Source organism: Passer montanus, unplaced genomic scaffold (assembly GCF_014805655.1).
Source record: "Passer montanus isolate IOZ18808 unplaced genomic scaffold, ASM1480565v1 scaffold91, whole genome shotgun sequence".
In the NCBI taxonomy this organism is placed as follows: Eukaryota; Metazoa; Chordata; class Aves; order Passeriformes; family Passeridae; genus Passer; species Passer montanus.
In genome coordinates, this window is record NW_024374479.1 from 1,834,808 (window position 1) to 1,855,902 (window position 21,095).

The 21,095-nt window shown below is 36.7% G+C and overlaps 1 protein-coding gene across 2 annotated transcripts in view; it reads right to left on the reverse strand.

Annotated features, from left to right (window-relative positions):
* Nucleotides 1–21,095, reverse strand: part of ADGRV1 (adhesion G protein-coupled receptor V1) — a 282,802-nt gene that overhangs the window by 17,603 nt on the left and 244,104 nt on the right. For both annotated transcript variants that reach the window (XM_039695669.1, XM_039695670.1), the window contains one exon: nucleotides 18,701–18,822. In XM_039695669.1, coding sequence (XP_039551603.1) covers nucleotides 18,701–18,822 — 122 coding nt within the window. The remainder of the gene's footprint in view (nucleotides 1–18,700; nucleotides 18,823–21,095) is intronic.

Genomic DNA, 21,095 nt, shown 5'->3' on the forward strand with positions numbered 1-21,095 from the left:
AAAATACCCCAATAAAGCACACAAATGTATCTTGAACCACAGAAGAACTGTTCGTACTTGGATCAGCTTTTGACACTTTGTCATTACTGTAATTTCTGTATGATAGTTTATGCTTTAGTTAGTCTTACTTCAGATTTTTAATTTTATCAGGGTGAGATTTAATTTCATTCTCTCTCTGCTCTGTGCTAATTTACTGTTGACTGTTAATTTACTGGCAACCAGTCATAGGAAGTTCTTTCCTTGTCAATTTAGTGGTCACACTGTTCTTCATGGTTGGCTGTCAGTGGTCAGGGGTGCTGCTGCCACTTCTGGTGGTGTGCTACTCAGTGCCTTGGTTGATTTCTTGTGAACTTCCCTGGGTTTTCATTAATTTATGGAAAGTTCTTTATGTTGTTTTCCATCACCGGCTGGTCAAAGAGTGCTGTGGATTAACCCTAATTTACATAACAAGTGCCTACCTCTTTTGGAAAATTATCAGTCTCATTAGTATAAATAAATTGCATTTTTCACTAAGCTCAAAAGCTAGTCTCTGCAAAGCAAGAAATTACTCACAAAATTAAAGGAATCATATTCAAGAAATCATAATCAATGCTATTATGCAATGCATGATATAAATTTGATAAAATCATTTTTCCTAATAATTTTATTAGTTATGGAACTGAATATTCATACATGCAGTAGTATTAATAATGTGATCCAAGTGGCAAACACAAAACATATAATTCTCTATTTCTGCAAGGAAAACTTTCCCTCCTTTCCTTCTTCCCTTCCTTCCTTGTTTTTAGAGATAATTATAATAAATTGCAGGCATGGCATTTTTCTATGCAGTCTTCAATGTACATTTCATTTTGCCATTGTTTTCTTCAATCATATTTGACTTTGAAAGCAGATTGAAGATATTTTATTGTTGCTATTACGACAGAAGTATCATCTTAGTCATATGATACATCTGAAGCCATCACTTAACATCTCCCACTCATGGCTCTTCAGAAATAATAACCTTTGAAATACAAATCAAAGACACCTCGTTTATATGTGGTTCTGTTTCTTAGCATTCAAAGTGATTGTTGTAAAACTGTCTGTAGCAGTGCAACTCCATCAGCTGATGATTGCATTCAGTAAGTAGACTTTGGACCTGCTGTGTATCAAATATTAGAATGTTTATTTGCCGTTAAAGCGTCAGTTTTGATGAAACCATTGTAATTCTTATCAATCCTGCAATTTATCTTATCACAGTTTCAACGGTGAACGTTTACTGCTTATCTGCACTTTGGTTCCTGAGGCATTTACACCCCATTTTGCTCTGCACAACAAGATTTGTGCCAGTTACAGCTGAAGAGCTAGAAATTAACATCAAAAGCAAAAACACAATAATAAATGTAATCAAGGATAAATAAATGTAATAAATGTAAATAAATGTAATTCAGGACTGCAAAACCCATACCATGCTAGCAGGCATCCCCTGTTGAATTAACCAGCTGCCACCACATACACACACACAAGAACAGAAGCCACCTTAAAACATGGAATGAAGAAAAGTAATAATTCAAGTATCTATCATTAAATTGAAAGTACATTTACAGGTCTGCCCTGAGATATACTTATTTTGAGTGCTTTCAGATTTTGGTGAAGCTTTAATTCCACAGATAAACAGGTTACAGGTATATTCCATAATAATGAAAAAAATACTGCACTTTCAGCATTTTGAACAAGTTTTCCTAATGCTAATGTCTCATTTGAAACTTTAGTATACACTGCCAAGTTTCTCTTTATGCAGAGCCAGCTATGCCAATACCATGCTGAATCTTGCAATTCCTGCTCAAAGCCAAAGCCATAAATTCCTTTCTGGCAAACTGCACTCTTCTCAGATTTAGTCTAAACTTGGTTAAGTCTTACCTGACAGGTTCACATAATTTGGCACATCTTTAAAAAGCAGATTTGCTTGGATATTCAGGATTCACTATAAATATTTTGCGTAGCTCCCAGCACACTTGTAACTACTCCTACACAACTGCCACTTTTACCTCTTATTTCAGCACTGTTAAGTAGTGGAACAGGTCTTGGGGGGTTTTATTCTGTTTTTTAAATTGGTTTTTTTTTGTTAGAGTTTTTGGACATGTTTTGGTCAGTTGTTGTTTGTTTAAAGAGTGCAGATTCAACATTAAAAGAGGGGTGTTAAGCTTGAAAATGCACTGAAAATACAGATAGTTAGCCAAAATTGCCAAATGTGTAGATTGAGATAGAATAAGATTCTGTCCCTTCCTTCTAATGCAGTCATCCTGGAAATACAAAGAAATCCCTATTTTTGTATTTCAAACTTAACTGAGAAAGAAGGAAATACTGAGTTGAACACCGAAGGTAGGAACTTGGGAGAGGTGGAGGGAAAACATGGGAGAGCCAGCATTTAGAAGCAGCTTGCAATTTCCCCCACAGCTCTGGCTGCAGCCACTCTTTACAGAGAGTCAGTAAGACTCTGTGAGAGTCAGCAAATCTCAGCAACCACAAATGGTGGCAGAAGGTTAAGAACAAATAAGAGCAGACAAAGCAGACAGGCACCCCATTGCTCCCCATATCTGTCCCAGTTCTTAGCCTGTGAATTTTTTCCCCCTCTGCTTTTTTTCATTTTTCTTTCCTGCACGGGCAACAGAAACTGGAGACAACATCCTCTGAGGTCCTCTTTGCATAAGTTTCTTCTTGTGCTTTATCCTATGAGGAGGGCCTCTCTGGTACCAAAAAGTATCTAGATCACATAACAATGAAACCAGACTATTTGTCCACTGATGAACCTTACACAAAAGAGAACAAACAGGAAGACCTAACATGGGAAGGTTATGCTCATACATATTTCAAGTCCTAGAAATATCAGAGGTCATGAGTTTTAACATACACTTAGTAAATATTTTTCAAATATTTACTCTTTACTTGCTTTCCATGGTAAACATTTATAACTAAACCTACATTTTAGATCACACCTTCCAATCTAAGCCTACTACTGCTTTTATTTCTTTCTCATAGAAGAAAAGTTTGATGAAAAAGCCTTTGCAACCTCTGCTCCTAGTTCAAGAGATTCTCTAACAGTCTCAGAACAGTTAATTCTTTAGTTATATCTGAAAGCAAGTTGAAAACTGAAACAAGAAGCTAGCAATTGAAAAAATTGCTAGCTACATTCAAAGACCAGACAAACTAGCATCACAGTGCACAGTCAAAAAAGAACTACTCCTGCAACACATTGTTATTTTTATTGTTATTTTTTGTTAAAACAGTAATTTCTATTTATGTGAATTAATTATATATATATATATATTATATATATTATTTATGCGTATTAATCATATACAGAGATAAAAGAAACAGGGAAAAGAAAGTAGGCTTTTAGTGACCAGAAGAGTCAAAAGACAGAAGCTGACTTTCTGCTTATGGCTGATCTGTTACATGGCATTAGAGAAAATCTCACAGAGTTAAGCTAGAACTTATTGTTTTAACAACATTTTTCCCCTTTAAGGAATTCTTTCAGTGATATAATCTCTCTTATGCCTCCTGTTGTCTCTTTGATTCTTGTTACTCTGACTGACACATTGGATAATCTATTTAGGAGCATTTCCTTGCAGCGCCATAAAAAGCTGTAACAAGAACTCTGCAACTTCAGAAGCCATAAATGCAAGAAACCATAAAAAAATTCAGTCTTGGACAGAACTGAATAGATAACCGGTGTAATTATTTGTCATATCTTCTGCTTGAGTGTTTTAGAGCAAGACTGATGGGAATGAGAGTGCTTGTGTACTCCAGCATTCTCTGACCATTTGGAAAATCCTTCAGTGATTCTGCAGCCAATTAAAGAGCTACAGACACACAAGGCTGTACGGAACCAAACAGGTTCTCAACACGTTCAACCATCCCTCAGCTAAAACTGACCCCAGCAAATATCTTACAATGACTTTTTTATGACTTTTACATCCAGAATAACAGATGTAAAAGTTATTACAATAACTTTTTTTAGTTATTGTAATAACTAAAAATAACAAATCAATTTTGCCAGACAACTGACTTTTTCAGAACTAGAGTTCTTGTATAGCAGGCTTTGCTGTTAAGTGATATTCATGGGAACTGTCAGCAATTTATACTCTGTACTTCCCTTGATTTTAGTGAAAAAATCCTACAGATACTTACTACCTTTCCACAGACTCAGGGATGACAGAAGACAAGTTTTATAAAGCAGGAAGATAAAATCATTTTGGTTAGGTATGCTTCTCAAGAAAAGTGAAATGTGGGCAAAAATGAGGACAAAGACTAGATGTCCTTCCATATCTGACAACTCAACAACAAAAGAAGGTAGAGGCATAATTTGGCTCTGTCGTGGAAATCACCCACTTCTTGGATTGAGATAACAAACCCCCAGTCTGTGCAAGGAGAGAATAAAATGTACCTCAAAAAAGCACTTCAGATCTCTTTTCATAGGGAGTGCTACTCAGAGTAAAACAGAAAACAGACTCATACTAAATAGGGAGTTGATCACAGAATCATACAACGCTAAGGGTTTGGAATACATATTAAAGATCATCTAGTCCTGACCCCAGCTGCCATGGACAGGGACACCTCTCATTAGACCAGATTGCCCAAGGACTTATCCAAATTGGCCCTGAACAGTACCAGGGCTGGGACACCCACAATCTCCCTGGGCAACTTGTTCCTGCACCTCACCAGCCTCACAGTGAAAAATTTCTTCCTCATATGTAACCTAAATCTCCGCTCTTTCTGTTTTTACCCATTATTCCCTGTCCTATCACTACAATTCCTGATAAAGAGTCCCTCTCCAGCATTCCAGTAGGCCTCCTTCAGTTACTGGAAGGTTGCTAGGAGGTCTCTATACAACCTTCTCTTTTCCAGGCTGAACAGCCCTAACTTTGTCAACCTGGAAGAGATGCTTCAGTCCTCTTACCAACTTCTTGGCCCTCCTCTGGACTTGCTCCAACAGTTCCATGTCCTCCTTCTGTTGGGACACCAGAACTGTACACAGAACTCCAGGTGGGGTCCCACAACAGCAGAGCAGAGGGGCAGAATCACCTCCTTCATCCTGCTGGCCACACTCCTTTGGATGCAGCACAGAACACGTTTGGCTCACTGGCTGTGAACACATGCTGCTGGCTCATGCTGAGTTTTTCACCAACCATCACCACCAAGTCTTTCTCCTCAGGGCTGCTCTCACTCACTTCTCTGCCCAACCTGTAGGTGTGTTTGGCATTGCCACAACCCAAGTGTACGACCTTGCACTTTGCTTTGTTGAACTCCATGAGGTTTGCATGGACCCACATCTCAAGAATGTCAAGGTCCCTCTAGAAGGCATCACTTCCTTCCAGCATGTCAACTGCAACACACAAGTTGGTGTTGCCAGAAAACTTGCTTGGGGTGCACTCAATCCCACCACTGTCAGTCTTCTACTAGAAACTATTGTCTTGAGGCTTTTTTCAGAAAGCTTTCAAGAATTTGCATTTGTGTGTTACAACTGATTTTTTTAATGGAAAAGAACATTGCCACAAAAATTTCCATCAGGATTTTCAAACAGACTCAGAGAAACAACAACTAAATGTAAAAAAAAAAAAAAAAAAAAAAAAAATATGTATATAAAAGAAGGAAAATTTACAGAAAATAGAAAGCAAATTAAATTAAAATGGAGGCAATTCCAATGGCTCTAAACAGGGATCCCTCTGCATTTCTGAGACAAGTACAACACTTGGGAGAGTAATGGCCTATATAACATAACTAAGTATATATAGTATAATTAAATATTATTTAATATTTTATACAGTATTTAGTAATTATTATTTAGTTATTAATTGTACTAATAAAATCACAAATTGTAAGTCAATATATACCAATGTAATGACAAAGGATATATAAATATATTTCAAAACTAAGCAATTGGAACATCTGGTTTCCATGTGTTGGTACATTCATTGAACTTTGCCATAAAGTAGCTTTACTCATAGTCAGCAAAAGATAGTGTAAGTCATGAAATATATATTAAAACTGCTGGAAAATGAGAAGCTCCCTTCTCTTTCTTGGAAATTTTTTGCAATGGATTTATGCCAGAAATGACCTAAGACATGTTTGCTGCAGCACTTAACAGAAATGTTTTGAGATTACCTGGTCTGTGACCCATTCTTGGTATCTGTGGAGGATTTCTTCAAATAAAAAAAATTATAGGAACTGTTGAAGGATGGACTTTCCCATGTTTTTAAAGGCAATACATTTCTCAGTTGTTTTGGTTTTGGGTTGGTTTCTGAGGTTTGGGGTTTTTTTGCTTATTTTTATTTTAGCTTTTATTTTCCTATTGTTTAGCATATATGTCCTTCTGAAATCTTCTGCTTTGTGTGAGGGCTGAACATTACCATCTATTCTTTTCCAGCACCTTTCTATGGCCCTGCTGGCACTGCAGGATCATGTTTTCTCATTGCCAAATTATCCAGTGTTTGACAGAGCTGTCTGGGCTGCATGGCAAGTCCAGCACAGAGCAAACACAGACAGCCACCACCTGCAGAGCTGTACTGTTGGTCAAAGGAGAGTGCACGGCTCTGACAAGTGGTTCTTTAGATTGTTTTGTTTTGTTTTTTACTTTAGTACTTTTTGACTTTGTCATCCTTTGCACTTTTTTGTTCCCAGCTGCAGCAAGGCAGCTACCAGTTCTGCCATTATCCCTCCACCAACTAGAGCTGGGAAAAAACTCCAGCCTCATTCCCCGCTGCAGATACCTCCCAGACAGAATGACTACATTACCAGGCTCTGCCTGCTGAGCAGGACCAACAGAGAGAGGTGAGCTCCACAAGCCTGGAGGTACTTATAAATCAGACCTGATGGGGAACACTGACCTAATTGAACTCCTACCTCCAAAATTTGCATGTTCAGATGTTTGCAGAAGCATTTTGGCTCCTCACTAAAGTCAGGAAAAGAAATGGGCTGATAAGTAAGTAATAAAAAGCCTGGTGAGATGTCAAAGCAGTCTCCTGTGGCATTTGTCAGAAATTCTGAAGTGAGACTGGGAAACTGCCAGGCAGGTGGACTTTGAAGCAATTTTATGTTAAACAGATTAAACATAAATCTATATAAAACCAGTGACATAGGGAACTACTGGAATTCTCACAGGCTGGTGTGGCAGTGTCATTTAATTAATTTAATAATCACAATAATTAACATAATTTAATAAATGCAGAAATTTGTAAGGTGATGTTCAATATTCCATTCCAGTGAGGACACTGGGAATGGAAATAACCTGATCATGTTTTTTCTTTTTCTGCTCTTATATTGGGAATAATGTCTTCACCATCAATACCAGGGTGGTGGTCCTTGATGCAGGGTCCCTCAGAAGACTTCAGTGTAATGTAATAATGACACTATTTAACTCAGCCAAGCCAGCTTCTCCAAGGCCTCCCTGTGTAACACCATAGCCTCTCTCTTCATATATACCTCACAGTTAGCCCATGTTTCTCCTTAAGTCTTTCAAAGCTACAACAGCTTGTGAAGGTTTTTTACAGTGGTGTCTGTGGTGACTAAGACATAAAAAATATGTTCAAATATTTATGTTAATATATATACATTTGTATTTACCTGTAATTATAACGATATAAACAAAACTATATAACTATGTTTCTGTAAAGGTAATTTAATATTGATAAACCAGGCACAAGGCACAATTGTTCTCTGAACACTTAGCAAAAATGCAAGTTATAACATTCAGATGAACTTCTACCCTAGATGTTAAGTAACTGCTCTCTACACAGAACCTTCCTCTGAATTCAGATACAGAGGTCCTTAAAGCATGCACATTCAGTTATTTGCAACTGCACTCACTGCCTTAGGTTAAGGTTCATGCACAATGAATTACGACATGCAAAACTACAGGTAAAATGAAATATATAATTACATTACCAGAAGTAAAATTTGTGGCAAGGATGATAACACCAATCTCTTCCTTCTAATTTTATCTATTACAAATAATTTTTAGAAACTAAGCAAAACCATGTCAGAAAAGTGGCTAAACAGTGTGTGCTAATGCTCTTTGTCAAAGAAAATGAGGATGGGAATCTAAATAGAGACATTTCCAGGAAGAGGGTCTTTATTTAGATTGTCCTGAAAATTGTCCATCCCACAGATCCTTCTACTTTCTACTGTTACAGGAATTTAATGCTGTATTAGAAATAAATTTGGTTTCCAATTAGAAAATACAATCCATTCCAAAAAATAAAGTACTTGAGTCAATACAGACTGAGAGTTTGGTGGTAACATGGTTTAATAAATTAAGAACAAACTGGAAATGCAGGAGCCATTAAGTTTGCTTCATATTGCAGGTTGGCCCCAGAAAAGTAATTTATCTTCCCACAGTTTTTATTCCAGCCATCTATAATGAAATTATAATACCCATCTCTGAAGACTGACAAGCTGGTCAGACAGACATGGCAATCTACAGGTGAACTACAAAAATATTTTAAATAAAAATAATTTAGTCTCTGTTTTTTATATATCATTGTATCCTATTGTGATGATTTGCACAAGCAGAAAATTATTATTTGTATATTCTCTGAAATTTCTTTACCACATAAGAACTTAAAATTTATATTACATTGATAAAAAGACTACATTTCCAAGTTTTCATTTTCCATACTTATGTTTCCAAATTTCTGTAAATTTGTCTAAACATAACAAATAATTATGTGGTTTATTACAAACATATTTGCTGCAAAACTATCAAAATTTTCATTAATTTAAATATTTCTAAAGTTTCATAAAGAAACTGCTCTCAAGAAACTTTCTCAGTTGGTTTTCATGTGTCCTCAAGGAAAGTAGGACAGTTAAACTGTTTTTCAAGGAATTAGTATAATAACTTCAAAGTTTAGCACACACAACTAGATCTTGGTTAAAAATTTGTTTAGATTATTTCTCAGAGTTTAGACTATGTCTTTAGAGAGTAATTCTTAAAGAAGCCTTCAAGTGGTCCAAGTATCTTATCATGACTCCATGGCCTTACTTGGAGCTTTGTGAAGGACTTCTACACTGTAGTTATCTGCAAAGCAAAGACCCTGCGGAAATGCAGATAAAAATAATTTGTTTCTCCTTCTGAGATTACCTATTTCTTAGGGGAAAACAAAAAGGAGTATAAAATAACCCAAAAAATATTGGGACAGGTGATTTCAGACTTTTTGTTTTCAATGTATGCAATGTCTAGTTTCTATTTTTTTTTTTTTTTTAATTCAGGCAAAAACGGGCAAATATGCTTAATGACAGTGTTGTCTTTGGGATGAAATCACAGAGCCTAAATACAGAAGTGCTATACTAAGTGAAAACAGGAACATCACATATATCTGGTGAAGCATCTTCTGGAATCCCATTTCCTCCTTACTGACCACATAAAAAGTCTTTGGACATCAGTGAGATAAATTAGGTACCCAGTGGTGGGGATTCTTTTCTGTTCACTAAAAGAAATTAAAGAATTTCAAAGAGAGAATTAGAGAATTAAAAACAGATCTGTAAATACATATTCCTTTTATGAAGTAAAAATTTCTGTCTCATACATTGGCCTACTTGGTTAATAATGGGGGAGACAAGCTAGTGTGAGAATAACAAAGTTCTAAGGAAAACAGAAGTCTTTATGCTGAGAATAACTGTTTTCCTGTTACCTTTCAGAAGTCAGGAATGAGAAAAAGGTTCTGCAAGATCTGCTGGCTCTGCTTTACTCAGAATGAAATCTCTCTGTGTATTATAATGACAATTTTCTCTTTTCTGGAACTCAAAAGCTTAATCCCAAAGGGTTCTGGGGCATAAGAAATACCAACAATTCAAAATCTACCAACAGTATTTGAATCTATATATGGATAAATCACAATTTTCACCTTGCTTTCCTCTTTCATATTTTTTGAAGCCCAGTCAAAACATAAGCAAGTCTCCAGCAGATGATGGTCTTTATTTACAGTCACTGGCACCCACACACAGAAAATAAAATAGTAGCCCTCTCACACTAAATCTCCTGATCAGTCTTCTTTAAGAAGATATAGAAAGAAAAAGGAAAAAATTTCAGTATGGTTCCTAGTTTTATAATAGAGGATCTTTGTCGCTAAAACTTTTCATGTCCCGTTGTAACAGCAAAACAACATATCTGAAGATTTAAACAAGTAATCAGCTGTCAGTACAAGCTGATTTGATGCTTTTTTAAATCAAATTGTCCTTTGTAAGGGCAAAAGCAAAAGAGCAATACTTGACATTTTGCTGAAAATAAAGAAAATATAATTTAGCAGTTTTCATCCAACTGTGGTTCACTCCAGCTTCACAGCTGCTCAGCTCCTTCCAGACTCAAATTTGCAGTCCTCATATGCATCAGAAAACCTCCTGAGAGAGCTGCTTCTAAACAGTTATATTCAGACCTCACAACTAACTGTTCACATGTTCCATTTTGGAGAATATAATCCATCACCAAAATTCAATATGGAAAGGAAACACTGACAAGATTACATTAATATACTTACAATCAAACTGACTTATAAATGATTTACAACGGTTAACACTGCAGTTAACACCTTAAATTAATGGACTTTTTCAACAGATGGAAACATTGAGTATCTTGAAAAAAACTCCATGGTATGAGGTCATACCACAATCAATGTTTTTGAGCAGGTTAGATGTTTAAGTGTTTGTCCCACAGCTGTCACTGCTATTAGATGAAGGCAAAGTGAATGTAACTAGGAAATATGCTCAGTGCTTTGCCTGTGCCCTCACATCACACTGAACAGAACAGAGATGCTGGAACTCAAAATGTTGTTCTTAATGAGACTAAATTCTGAAAACAGACTGAAGTCACTAAAAAACTTGGGTATACTATTTTGCATGCAAGATGACACCAGTGTGATTATATAGCTACTGGATCAAGGCCACTATTGACACAGGCAATAGATGACAGATATCATGTGAAATTCTTTCAGGCTTCTGAAATAAGATTTTCAAATTTCAGCTCATGGGCTTTTTTCGCTACTGCTGCAATATACGGAATTAATCTATTTGACCAATGGGCTTAGACATGCCCACAGGATCCCAAATAATGCATCACCAATATCCTTTACAATAGCATCAAAATTGCTCTTGCTTACAAAGCGAGCATCACATTTCCTTCTTTCAGATCTATATTATGCTGTTGATTTGCATGTGTCCTGAGATAAGTGATACACTCATCCCAGTTTCTACTTCTTATATGTATATACATATATACATAGCCTATCAATTTATAGCAGAAATTCTTTCACTACTTGTATCTTAGTGCATAATTCTGCACTTAGTGTGGTTGGATATAATTCCTAATAAGTCTTTCTGCAGACTAAAACTCATCCATTTCATTACATAGGATACATCAGTCCTCTGAATAAACAATAATACCTAAATCTCTGTAATAAAACAGCTATACTAGCATTTCTTCTGCCATGCACACAAGGAAAGTTCAAGTAAAGATCTTGTATCAAGATCCAGTTACTATTTTTTATACGATCCTCATGTTATTTTCACCATACTTTTTCCTTAAATCTTACTCTTTCAATTTTGCTGAGCAACAGGTATTTAAACACCTGCTATAAGTTAAACAGATCTGCTGCTTTTATTTTGTCCAGGTTAGAAGATAGCTTGGATAATGTCAATACATTGAAACCAGGTATTATTTTTAAGTATCTGATCTTATAAATAAGATGCTATTGAACTTATAAATAAAACTGCTATTGAACTAATAGGCTTCTAGTTGTCAAAATCAAAACACAGAACACAAGATGTAACTGAATCGTTGTAGCACAAGAAGTTTTACTGATGTATAAAACTCTTATTTCATGGATTCTTGCTTCATTGTGTTCCTCTCCACTTTTGAGTTAAAGACAACCTATTTTCATATCATGCCACTGTTTCAAAGAGTCACTGTTCTTTTGGCCACTTACCGTATTTTTAGTCCACACCAACAACCAAGACAAGAGAATACAGTCTTAAGCTATGCCAGTGGAGTTTTAGGGTGGATTTTAGAAAGAAGTTCTTTAGAGAAAGAGTGATGGGGCATTGAAATGGGCTGACCAGGGAGGTGGTGGAGTCACCATCCCTACAGGTGTTTAAGAAAAGACTGGACATGGCACTCTGTGCCATAGTCTAGTTGACAAAGTGGTGTTGGGTCATAGGTTAGACTTGATCTCTAAGAGTTTTTCCAACCTAGCTGATTCTGTGATTCTTTAGAGGAAAACACTTCTAAAAAAGATCCATTGAAGATTTTCTTTTAGGATAATTTTGTCCTGGTTTGGACAACTTCTCATTCCTTATTTCCTAGGCTAGCAAAGTCATTATCAACTGCACTTAAAGAACTACTCTGTCTTCACTGTCAAATAAGCATTTGCAGTGATGAGTGATTTGTTACAGATACCAAACTAACAGGGCTGTTATTTTATTCTTCACAGTAAGAAAAGTCAACTCATATTGATAAGAGTTGGAAAATGAAAGAAACACACCCGATACCAATTCTTTTTCAGCAAATATACTTCCACCAATTGCAGCAGTTGCATTTCTTACTTCTTATATGCTACATAATTCTGGCCATTCCTAACACCTCCCATAGAGAATGGCTAAAACTACTTTTACACCTTCTTTTGCAAAAAACTGGTGTTAAGAGATTTTTACTGAAATATATTAATGTAAAATTCTTCAAGAATGAATAAAGGAACTTCATAGAGGCTGGAGATTAAAAATGTTATTTAATTACTTTAAAAAATGTATTATGGTCACATTTTTCTATTTTAAGTGTGTCACTGAAAAGTCTAAATGTTTTTTCAGTGATTAGTTGAAAATCCAGTAAATCAAAGCCCACTTCAATACACTTTTTCACTGTGTATTATTTAAACACATTATAAACACAGCTCTAAACATAAAGTACTCTTCTGACATAATTTCTCATGTATTTCAGTTCTATCCTAACAATGGTTTCTGTTTTGACTTGACACTGCAGACTTTGTTTTGTCTTCAGCTATAGACTGATTTGGGGTCCATTATGTATGGACTTAAATAGCTAAATGGAATCTTTAACTATTATTTCATAAGTAATTACAGAAATAACATATTAAAGTATGTTTCAGGCAGTAACTAGGAACAGAGAGGACTCTTCTTCAATAAAGAAGTTGTAAGCATAGAAAAAGGGATATAAAATTGTTGCATTCTCTTGATTCACAGTGTAATCAAGCCTCATGGACAACTTATGTTTACTCAGCTACTATAATGCATACCAATGCTACTGTCCAATCAAGATTACAACCAAGAAATTTAGCTGATGTCAAAAAGTGTGAAGTCTCCAAAGTGATGTGTTTTCTATACTTGCTTTACTGTAGTTATTTTTACTTTAAAAAATTGCACATAGTGAACAACTTTCAAGGTTAAGTGAATAGCTCTAAGCATACTATTGTCTTTCCTTACAGGTAAGAATCCAAGCCACCAGAAACAGCTTTATTGAACAGATGTCAAAATGCATATGTGAATTGCTCTGGATGTGTATTTTATTTTGTATCTTGGGTAGTATTTGAATTTTTTGGCCTGTGTTTAACTGTGTTTGGTTTGTGCACTTAGCTGACAGAAGATTTGGTCGGACTGTATCTACTTGAACAAGTGTATGTCCTTTTCTTGATAGCCTTGATATAAACTGTAGTTCATGGCATTACTGTGAGGTCTTCATTGCCTTTTCTTGGGCTAATTTGCAGTGTAGAATCATCTTTTGCAAAATCTGTAGGCAGCCTTTTACATTTACTTGCATCTCATGTCTGTCTAGTACTGGGTTCTGTTTAGTTTTGTGAGGCTTTGATAATCTGAACCACTGCATGGGATCTTCTAGTCTACCTCTGACTCATCAGAGCAGAGAAGCTTTCAGAAGATGTCATAAGACACAGGAAGTGAGCCTATACATAGTGGTAGCCCTCTCTGTGTCCCTGGGTTACATCCCAGAGTTGTATAGTATGTTCTAGGAAAAAATACGTATTTCATTTGTCACTGGTACTGGCATGAGCTTTGTAAACTGTGTACTTTTGCTTTCCTGCATAATATAACGAAGCAGCTTACAGAACAGTGTATCTTTACTCACTTTTTACTATCACAATATGTGGTATTTTTAAAACTTTATTTCTCCTTCTAAAACTGTTTCATCTTGATTTCTCTCATTATATTTTCTATTGTTTCATTGTAATATTTGGGGGGTTTTTTTGTTGGTTATTTTTTTTCAACATACTAGTTTTCTTTGATATCTTATCTCTCTTTCTACTCAAGCTAGCCTTTCCTCCCATTTTGGATTGTCACTATTGTCACGGCTATTTCAATTATTTTAATTAATTTGTTTAATTAATGAAGTTTGGTTAATTTCATCTTTTCCAGTCAATGTCAGGTTTGGATGTACACCTGTTCACTTGTTTGCTGTATGCCCATATTTCTTGTTAAAGGCTTTTCAGGTATTTGTACCTGAACTTCTGAATTTTCTCTTATTGCAATCTACTACAAATAACTTGACTTTTAGAACTTTTTGTGAAATTTGTCTCTAAAATGAGACATTGCATTAGGCAGTCAGCTCATGTGCCCAGTTTGGAAAACCACCAGTCAAATCTTCCAGATTTTTCCTGCATTTCTTGAGAAGAAGTACTTTGCATGTAACACTGATGCTTATTACATGGACATGAGTTATCCAGTATGCTCAAACACAGAACAGGCAGACATTTAACCCTTACGTGCATCATCCAAAAAAAACAACAAAAGGATTTTTTTGAATACTGTCATTAATAATCGGTCACTACCAGTTGCCATTTTTTTTCCCCCTGATATTCCTGAAAAAAATTGAGGTTTTATACTGTTGGTGGGTAGCATCACAGTATTTCATAAGTGAGGTTTCAATTCAAAATTACTTATTGAAAAATTAAATTAATTAAATTATTGCTGAGAGAGGGGAGTGGTGAGACATTGCAAGGAAACTGTGACTGAGGTAGCTGTGGCATACCTAGTAACTTGTAGTTTACAGTGCAGACACATTCTTATGTTATAGAGGATGGAGGTGTATAGTGCAGTTTGCTGGAAATATAGCCAAAGAAGTATCTAGATTACACGAAGAAAGTTGGCTGCAGAGAATAGCCTTGGAACAGGCCTGAAGACTCTTTTTGAACCTCTTGCAAACAATAAGATGGTGGGAAGAGATCCACCCACTACCCTGAACTTTGGATACATCAAATGCAAATAGGCCTTTGTTGATGTCAGCTACACAAATCAGAAACACTCCCCTAACTGCAGGAAAAAACATGGTGATTCTTAGATGGCTATGGTGCATGCAAAAGAGCTTGTGAAATTGCAAATATTTGAGACAAGTACTCAAGATAGCAGCTTATTCTTTCACTCCTGACCCCAGAAAAACACTTACCTTGTTAATAAATCCACAATGACAATTGTAAGTTAAGAAAAGAGGTAAATGTTTTTTTCTGTTTTGCAAGTGAAAAGATGAGGAGCGGAGGCTTATCATGCAAGAGCAATGGAGTATGTTTTCTGCATCACAGATGCTATCTGGGTAGGACAACTAGGTGCATACTGCTAAGGAATTCAAAATACCCAACACACTTCTTTTTCTTTCATGGTTTTCTAAATGTACTTTTTATTTGTAAACCAGCTATTGCCCTTCCATTTGCATATTTACTCCTGAAGTTACAGGGAAAGGGTTACCTTCCCCTCCATGCACTAGAATAGCTCCTGCTATAAACTTGTCTCTGATGGGAACCATTTCCTGCAGGAAGTGCTTGGAAACAATTTGTACTGAGTGGATGACTTTTCAAGCAAGTGCATTTCCTGGGAAATGCGTATCATAAGGCTAAACAAACACAATGGATAATATTCAGTGTCCTTTCAATCTCCTGCACTGAATCCGTTTGAATACCCAACACATTTTAATGGATCACGTTCTGCTTCTTTACACTGTCCATAGCTCCTGGACACAGGGAACCAGGCCTATACTTCTTGTAAACTATTTTATCTCCTCTTTTCTGTCATGAAAAAAACTCTTAATGGGCAATGAATTGCTTTCCAGCTGAAACAGAGCTTGTTGTATAACAGGAACACTCACCAATAAATGGTAAACCCACTTTTTATTGCAGAAAAGTAGGCTTGTTCTAACAATCACCAATTCTGAGAGCTGACAAAGACATGAGAATAAGATGCCAACAGGATGCATAACAAAGACAGGTAGTTTCTACTGTTATCATTATGAAAATGTGTTACCCACTATCTAGTCCCATTTCCTTTCCCAGTCACAAACAGATTGGCTGAGATTACATCTTCAAAGAATACTGGACATGATTGTTGGATACACATGGCTCTGCATAGTCTGCAGGTCAGAATGACTCTCAGCAGGAAGTGTGTACTCCCCAAGACCAGCCTCTCATCAGTGGGAACATGGTATAAAAATCCTTTCTGAAGCTGCACCTGCCCACAGAAAAACCTCCATTTTTATTCAATATTGGTAATACATAATTTTGTTCTACACAAAGACTTTGCATACTGATATTTTCTGACTTAGTTAGTTGTATCTGTTTATTTGATGAGCAGCACAGATTAAATAAATTTGCAGACTCTTCACCTTGTTCCTTCCCTGTTTTTCATTTCATGCTTTATGTCTTATCACTTGAATCATACATCATACAGTTTTTCCATTTCTTGACTAGATAAATTGTAACTTTAAAAGAGGAGAATGGTCTGTATGGGATGGTTATTTAAAGTGTGGGGACATTCCAGGAAATATTTTTAAAACTTCTTTTATTTATAGAGATTTACAAAGCACTGAAGACAATTATCTACTAAAACAAACAAATTTAATAATTGTAGTACTGTGAAAAAGCGACTCTATTTTTTTAACTTCTCCCAGGGTATGTAACACCAAAAAGCTCTTTTCCTTTTAAGTATATGGTAGCTTTATACTTTAAAAAAGCAGTTAGTAAATAGTTATAAAATGTAATGGATACTGTTCTATTACATTCTACATGGCAAAAATCCAACAAAGGATAAAAATCCACTTTAAAGCATGGAGTCTAAGTCATTAAGCTCCTCATAGCTGAAAATCATTTTTTTGTTAACTACTGTTTGAGTTGGAGCTCCAGACATGCACGTTTTAATTTAAAATAATAAACAGGAAGAGACTATGCATTTGAAATGTTTTCACCTCCTTTGAATAAAGAAAAAAATTACTATATATTTCAGGTTTTACTGATTCTCTTGGGCTAGAAAGAACAAAAGTAAAAGGTTTCTTTTCCTCATGTGGAAGATCAATACTGACATAATGTGAATAGAGATGCTGCATTAACTTCTGCAGGCCTGTTGACATATACAGTTATTTCCCAGATATTAGTAACTATCATTAAGGCAAATGCCAAAAGAGACCACATCTACTGGTGAAGCAGAGCAGAAGCACATATTGATATGTCAATATATATATAAGAAATAAATGGCAATATATAGAGAAAAATCAAATCTATTTCAGGGAGAATAAAGTACTTTTTTTTCTCAATTAAAAAAAAACATTTCTGAGAGTAATTTAAAGGTATTTTAACACTGCCTAAGGAAATGCTCACATTTTCAATTTAAAATAAATCCATTTTGTGAAAATATGCCTTTTTAGGTTAATTAATCTTTTATTTTATGGGGTATACAGATTTTTACTATTGGGAAATAAAAGTTGTCACAGAGTTTTCTGTTCTGAAAAAAATAAGAAGGGCATACTGGAGTCCAGAAGTACTTGTCCTCCAAAGATTTTTATATATAACTTTAAATCTCCTGCTAATTTCACTGTTTTCAGAGATCAGAGGTATGTTCCCATCTGTGATATAATAACCATTATTATATAAATAATTCAGCAATATGCAGTATGGTACTAAATGCAGTGCAATGCACTAGAGAACCCAGTGCACTGGGTTCTCCAAACACTTATATGGGAATTTTGAAAAGAGCTATTTACATTTTTTATTTTTAATGATGAACATTTAGTCTTTATTTGTTTCCTTTTTCAATGAAAGTTATTTGCTATATCAGAAAAGGTAAGCTGTGGTGTTGCATTTTAGTTAAATGGTATGCTCTGTCCCCCACCAAAAGTGTACAGTTTATCTCAAGCCTGTGGTCCTGCCCTGAAGCCTCACCTATCTGTAATCCCATTGGCCCAAGTCTTATTCCACGCCCACTACAACACGAAGCCTCAAGGCTCATCTCTTGAGAAAGAAAAAGATTCTTTCTTAGGGCTATAGAATTTAAAATATATGTGTGGTTACTGTTATTATTACCATTATCATTATCATTAACATCTATGGAAAACTGAAACAGTGATTTTGCAAAGGCTGCAGGTACTTCATTTTCACTGGTGTAATTATCTCAATAACATTTTACATACAGAAGCAAGCAATTTTCTTTCTGAGTGTATTAGCTATGGAATGAAATCTCTGCAATTATAGTGCTATTGTTTAAAAACAATGCATCCCTTGCTTTAATATGCATTCCATATGTCAGTTTGAGAAATAAAGAGAATACACACTTCCACACTGTGACAGTGAGTTACTGGATGATGTTCAGCTGGTGAAGCCAAAACGACAAACATGAGTAGAGAAAACACCCCCAGGTCAGCAAGAAGACCAAAGGACCCGATGCTGGCTCTTACCTGCAGGCTGTTGAAGATGATGAAGAAGACTAACATCCAGAGGTGCTGGTAAGCCATGTGCAGTCCTCCCCACAGCCAGGTGATGGAAATCAGGGCAAAGAGGTACAAGACCAAGGGGATCTCTGCAAACCACATACACAGAGTTTCAGCTGCTGTGGTTTCGAAAAAAAAACACTTTTTAAAGAATTACTGACACAGAACATAGTTTTCCTCTGTGTGGCTAACGTTGGAGCTTGTTCTCCAGTGGTGGACAGCCCTTGTCCTGCTCTAGTTGGATGGGGGTCCCAGGGCTTTTATGACCCCACCCTGAGATCAGAAGACCAGCAGAAGGATGCTGTCAGGGGTCTGGGAAGTATGAGGGGCAGAATGAGCACAACCCAGCTTAGCAAACCAAGTGGTGGGAAGAACACACATGAAGTCAAAAAACATGCTGAACTTTGCAAAATAATAGAATTCTTGGCAAGCTCTAGAAATTTTGAGAGAAAATGGATTTCTAAGAATTTAGAGGAAAGGGAAAAGAAGAAAAGTATTACAGTGTGTTGGTTTTGCATGGCTTGATTTTTTGGTGAGGAAGGAAGAAGCCAGCCACAGAAGTAATCTTTCCTGTGGGAAGCTGCTAGAAGCTTTCTCTATGGCTGGCAAAGTCAGTTGTGGGCTGGGTCTGAAAATAAGCATGCTGCTAAGAAAATTAGAGGAGCTGGTAATGCCTCTGTGATGACATACTTAAGAAGGAAAAAAACCACATGCAAGTCCTCCTTCTTCTCCTCCTCCCAGGGGTGGCAAGGAGGCCTCTGGGGCCCTTCCCGGTGTGGCTGGGACCATGCGGCCAGGGCTATCTCAGCACAGTCCACAGCAAACTGTGCTTGCTTGGCTGCTTTTAACTAGCCATGCTGAGGGCAGAAGGGCAGAGGCAGCAGCAGCAGCTTCTCCTTTCAGCGCCCTGCATGAAGAGAGGCGTTGAATAGAGCTGGCAGGGCGGCAGCTGGTGCCACCTGCGCTGTGCTGGCAGGGACCACATGGCCAACAGCAAGGGTCATGGCAAGCAATTCCCCAATGCGGAGCCTGGACAGGATCAACCTCATAAGAACCTTTCAACTGATAGAACTTGGTAACAACCAAACCTATGGACACCAATTTCTCTCCTAAGTCAGAGAAAAGGAAAAGTTGAAGACACATGAGAACAACATGGGGACACCAAGGTCAGAGAAAGAAGGGACAAGCAGGAGGTGCTCCAGGTGTCAGAGCTGAGATTCTTCTACAAGTACTATACTACAACAAACTGTTTCCTTGTAATTCGTGAAGTACATGCCGGGATGCAGAGATCCACTTACAGCCTGTGAGAAAAGGTGTTCATGCTGGAGCATGTGGATGCTGAAAAGCTGCAATCTAGTGGGAAACCTGAAGAAAGACAGAAGACCCTTGCTTCCAGAGATAGAGAAAGAGGATCCTTGCTTTCAAACTAGACAGCTCATCCTTAAAAGACTACATCCCATGAACTAATGACCCATGCAAACACTTGTGGGAAGAGTGCTTTGCCCGTGGGAGGTACTCACTTACAGCAGGTCGGGCAGGACTGCTACTCATGAAAATTAGAACCATGTTAGAGAAGTAACAGAGAACTGTTTCCTGTGAGAAGGACCCCACAACATAACAGAAGACTCCTCTCCCTAAGCAAACTGAAGAACGATTTTTTAAAAGTAACAGATGGATGAAAAAAACTGACTAAAAAAACTGACACCATGTTTTGTCTCCCTGCACTGTCGGTGGGAAGGAAGGAAGAGCTGGGGTGGTGTGGGGAAAGGGTGTTCTAAGGGTTTGTTTTAGTTCACATTGTCCTCTTTTAACTCTGTTGATGTTTTTTTCTTTTTGACTTTCAAATTTTGAGCCTATTTTGCCCTTAAAGTGTTTTCTCCTAATCCTTATCTCACCCCATGAGCCTTTTAGGTTTTTTTCTTTCCCCTTTCTCTGCTCAGCTATAGCAGAGGACAATCAGTGGAGGCCTGGCATCTAGCCAGTGTCAAACCATGACATATGGATACATAAATGGTCCCAGTTCTGGCCACTTACAAGGTTGCAGAAAACTATAATAGCTTATTCTTTGATTTGTTGTTATTTTCCTCTTCAAGTCAAACATAAGACATCTGACCCCATAAAACTTAAGAGTGACAACCTCCTCTCAGCCCAGGAGATCCATAAGACAGACTTTGAAACAGTTAATTTCAAAAATATGTGCAGAATCTGTCCTTAAGGATGCACACATTCTCCATTTTATGTTCCCCAGTGTATTTACAACATAAAAGATTTAGGGAATGCTGGCAGGAAGATGTCTGCCTGGACAAAGTTTGCAATACAGAAAACAAAAGTAAGTTTTCACCCCCACATGTTTCTCCTGAAA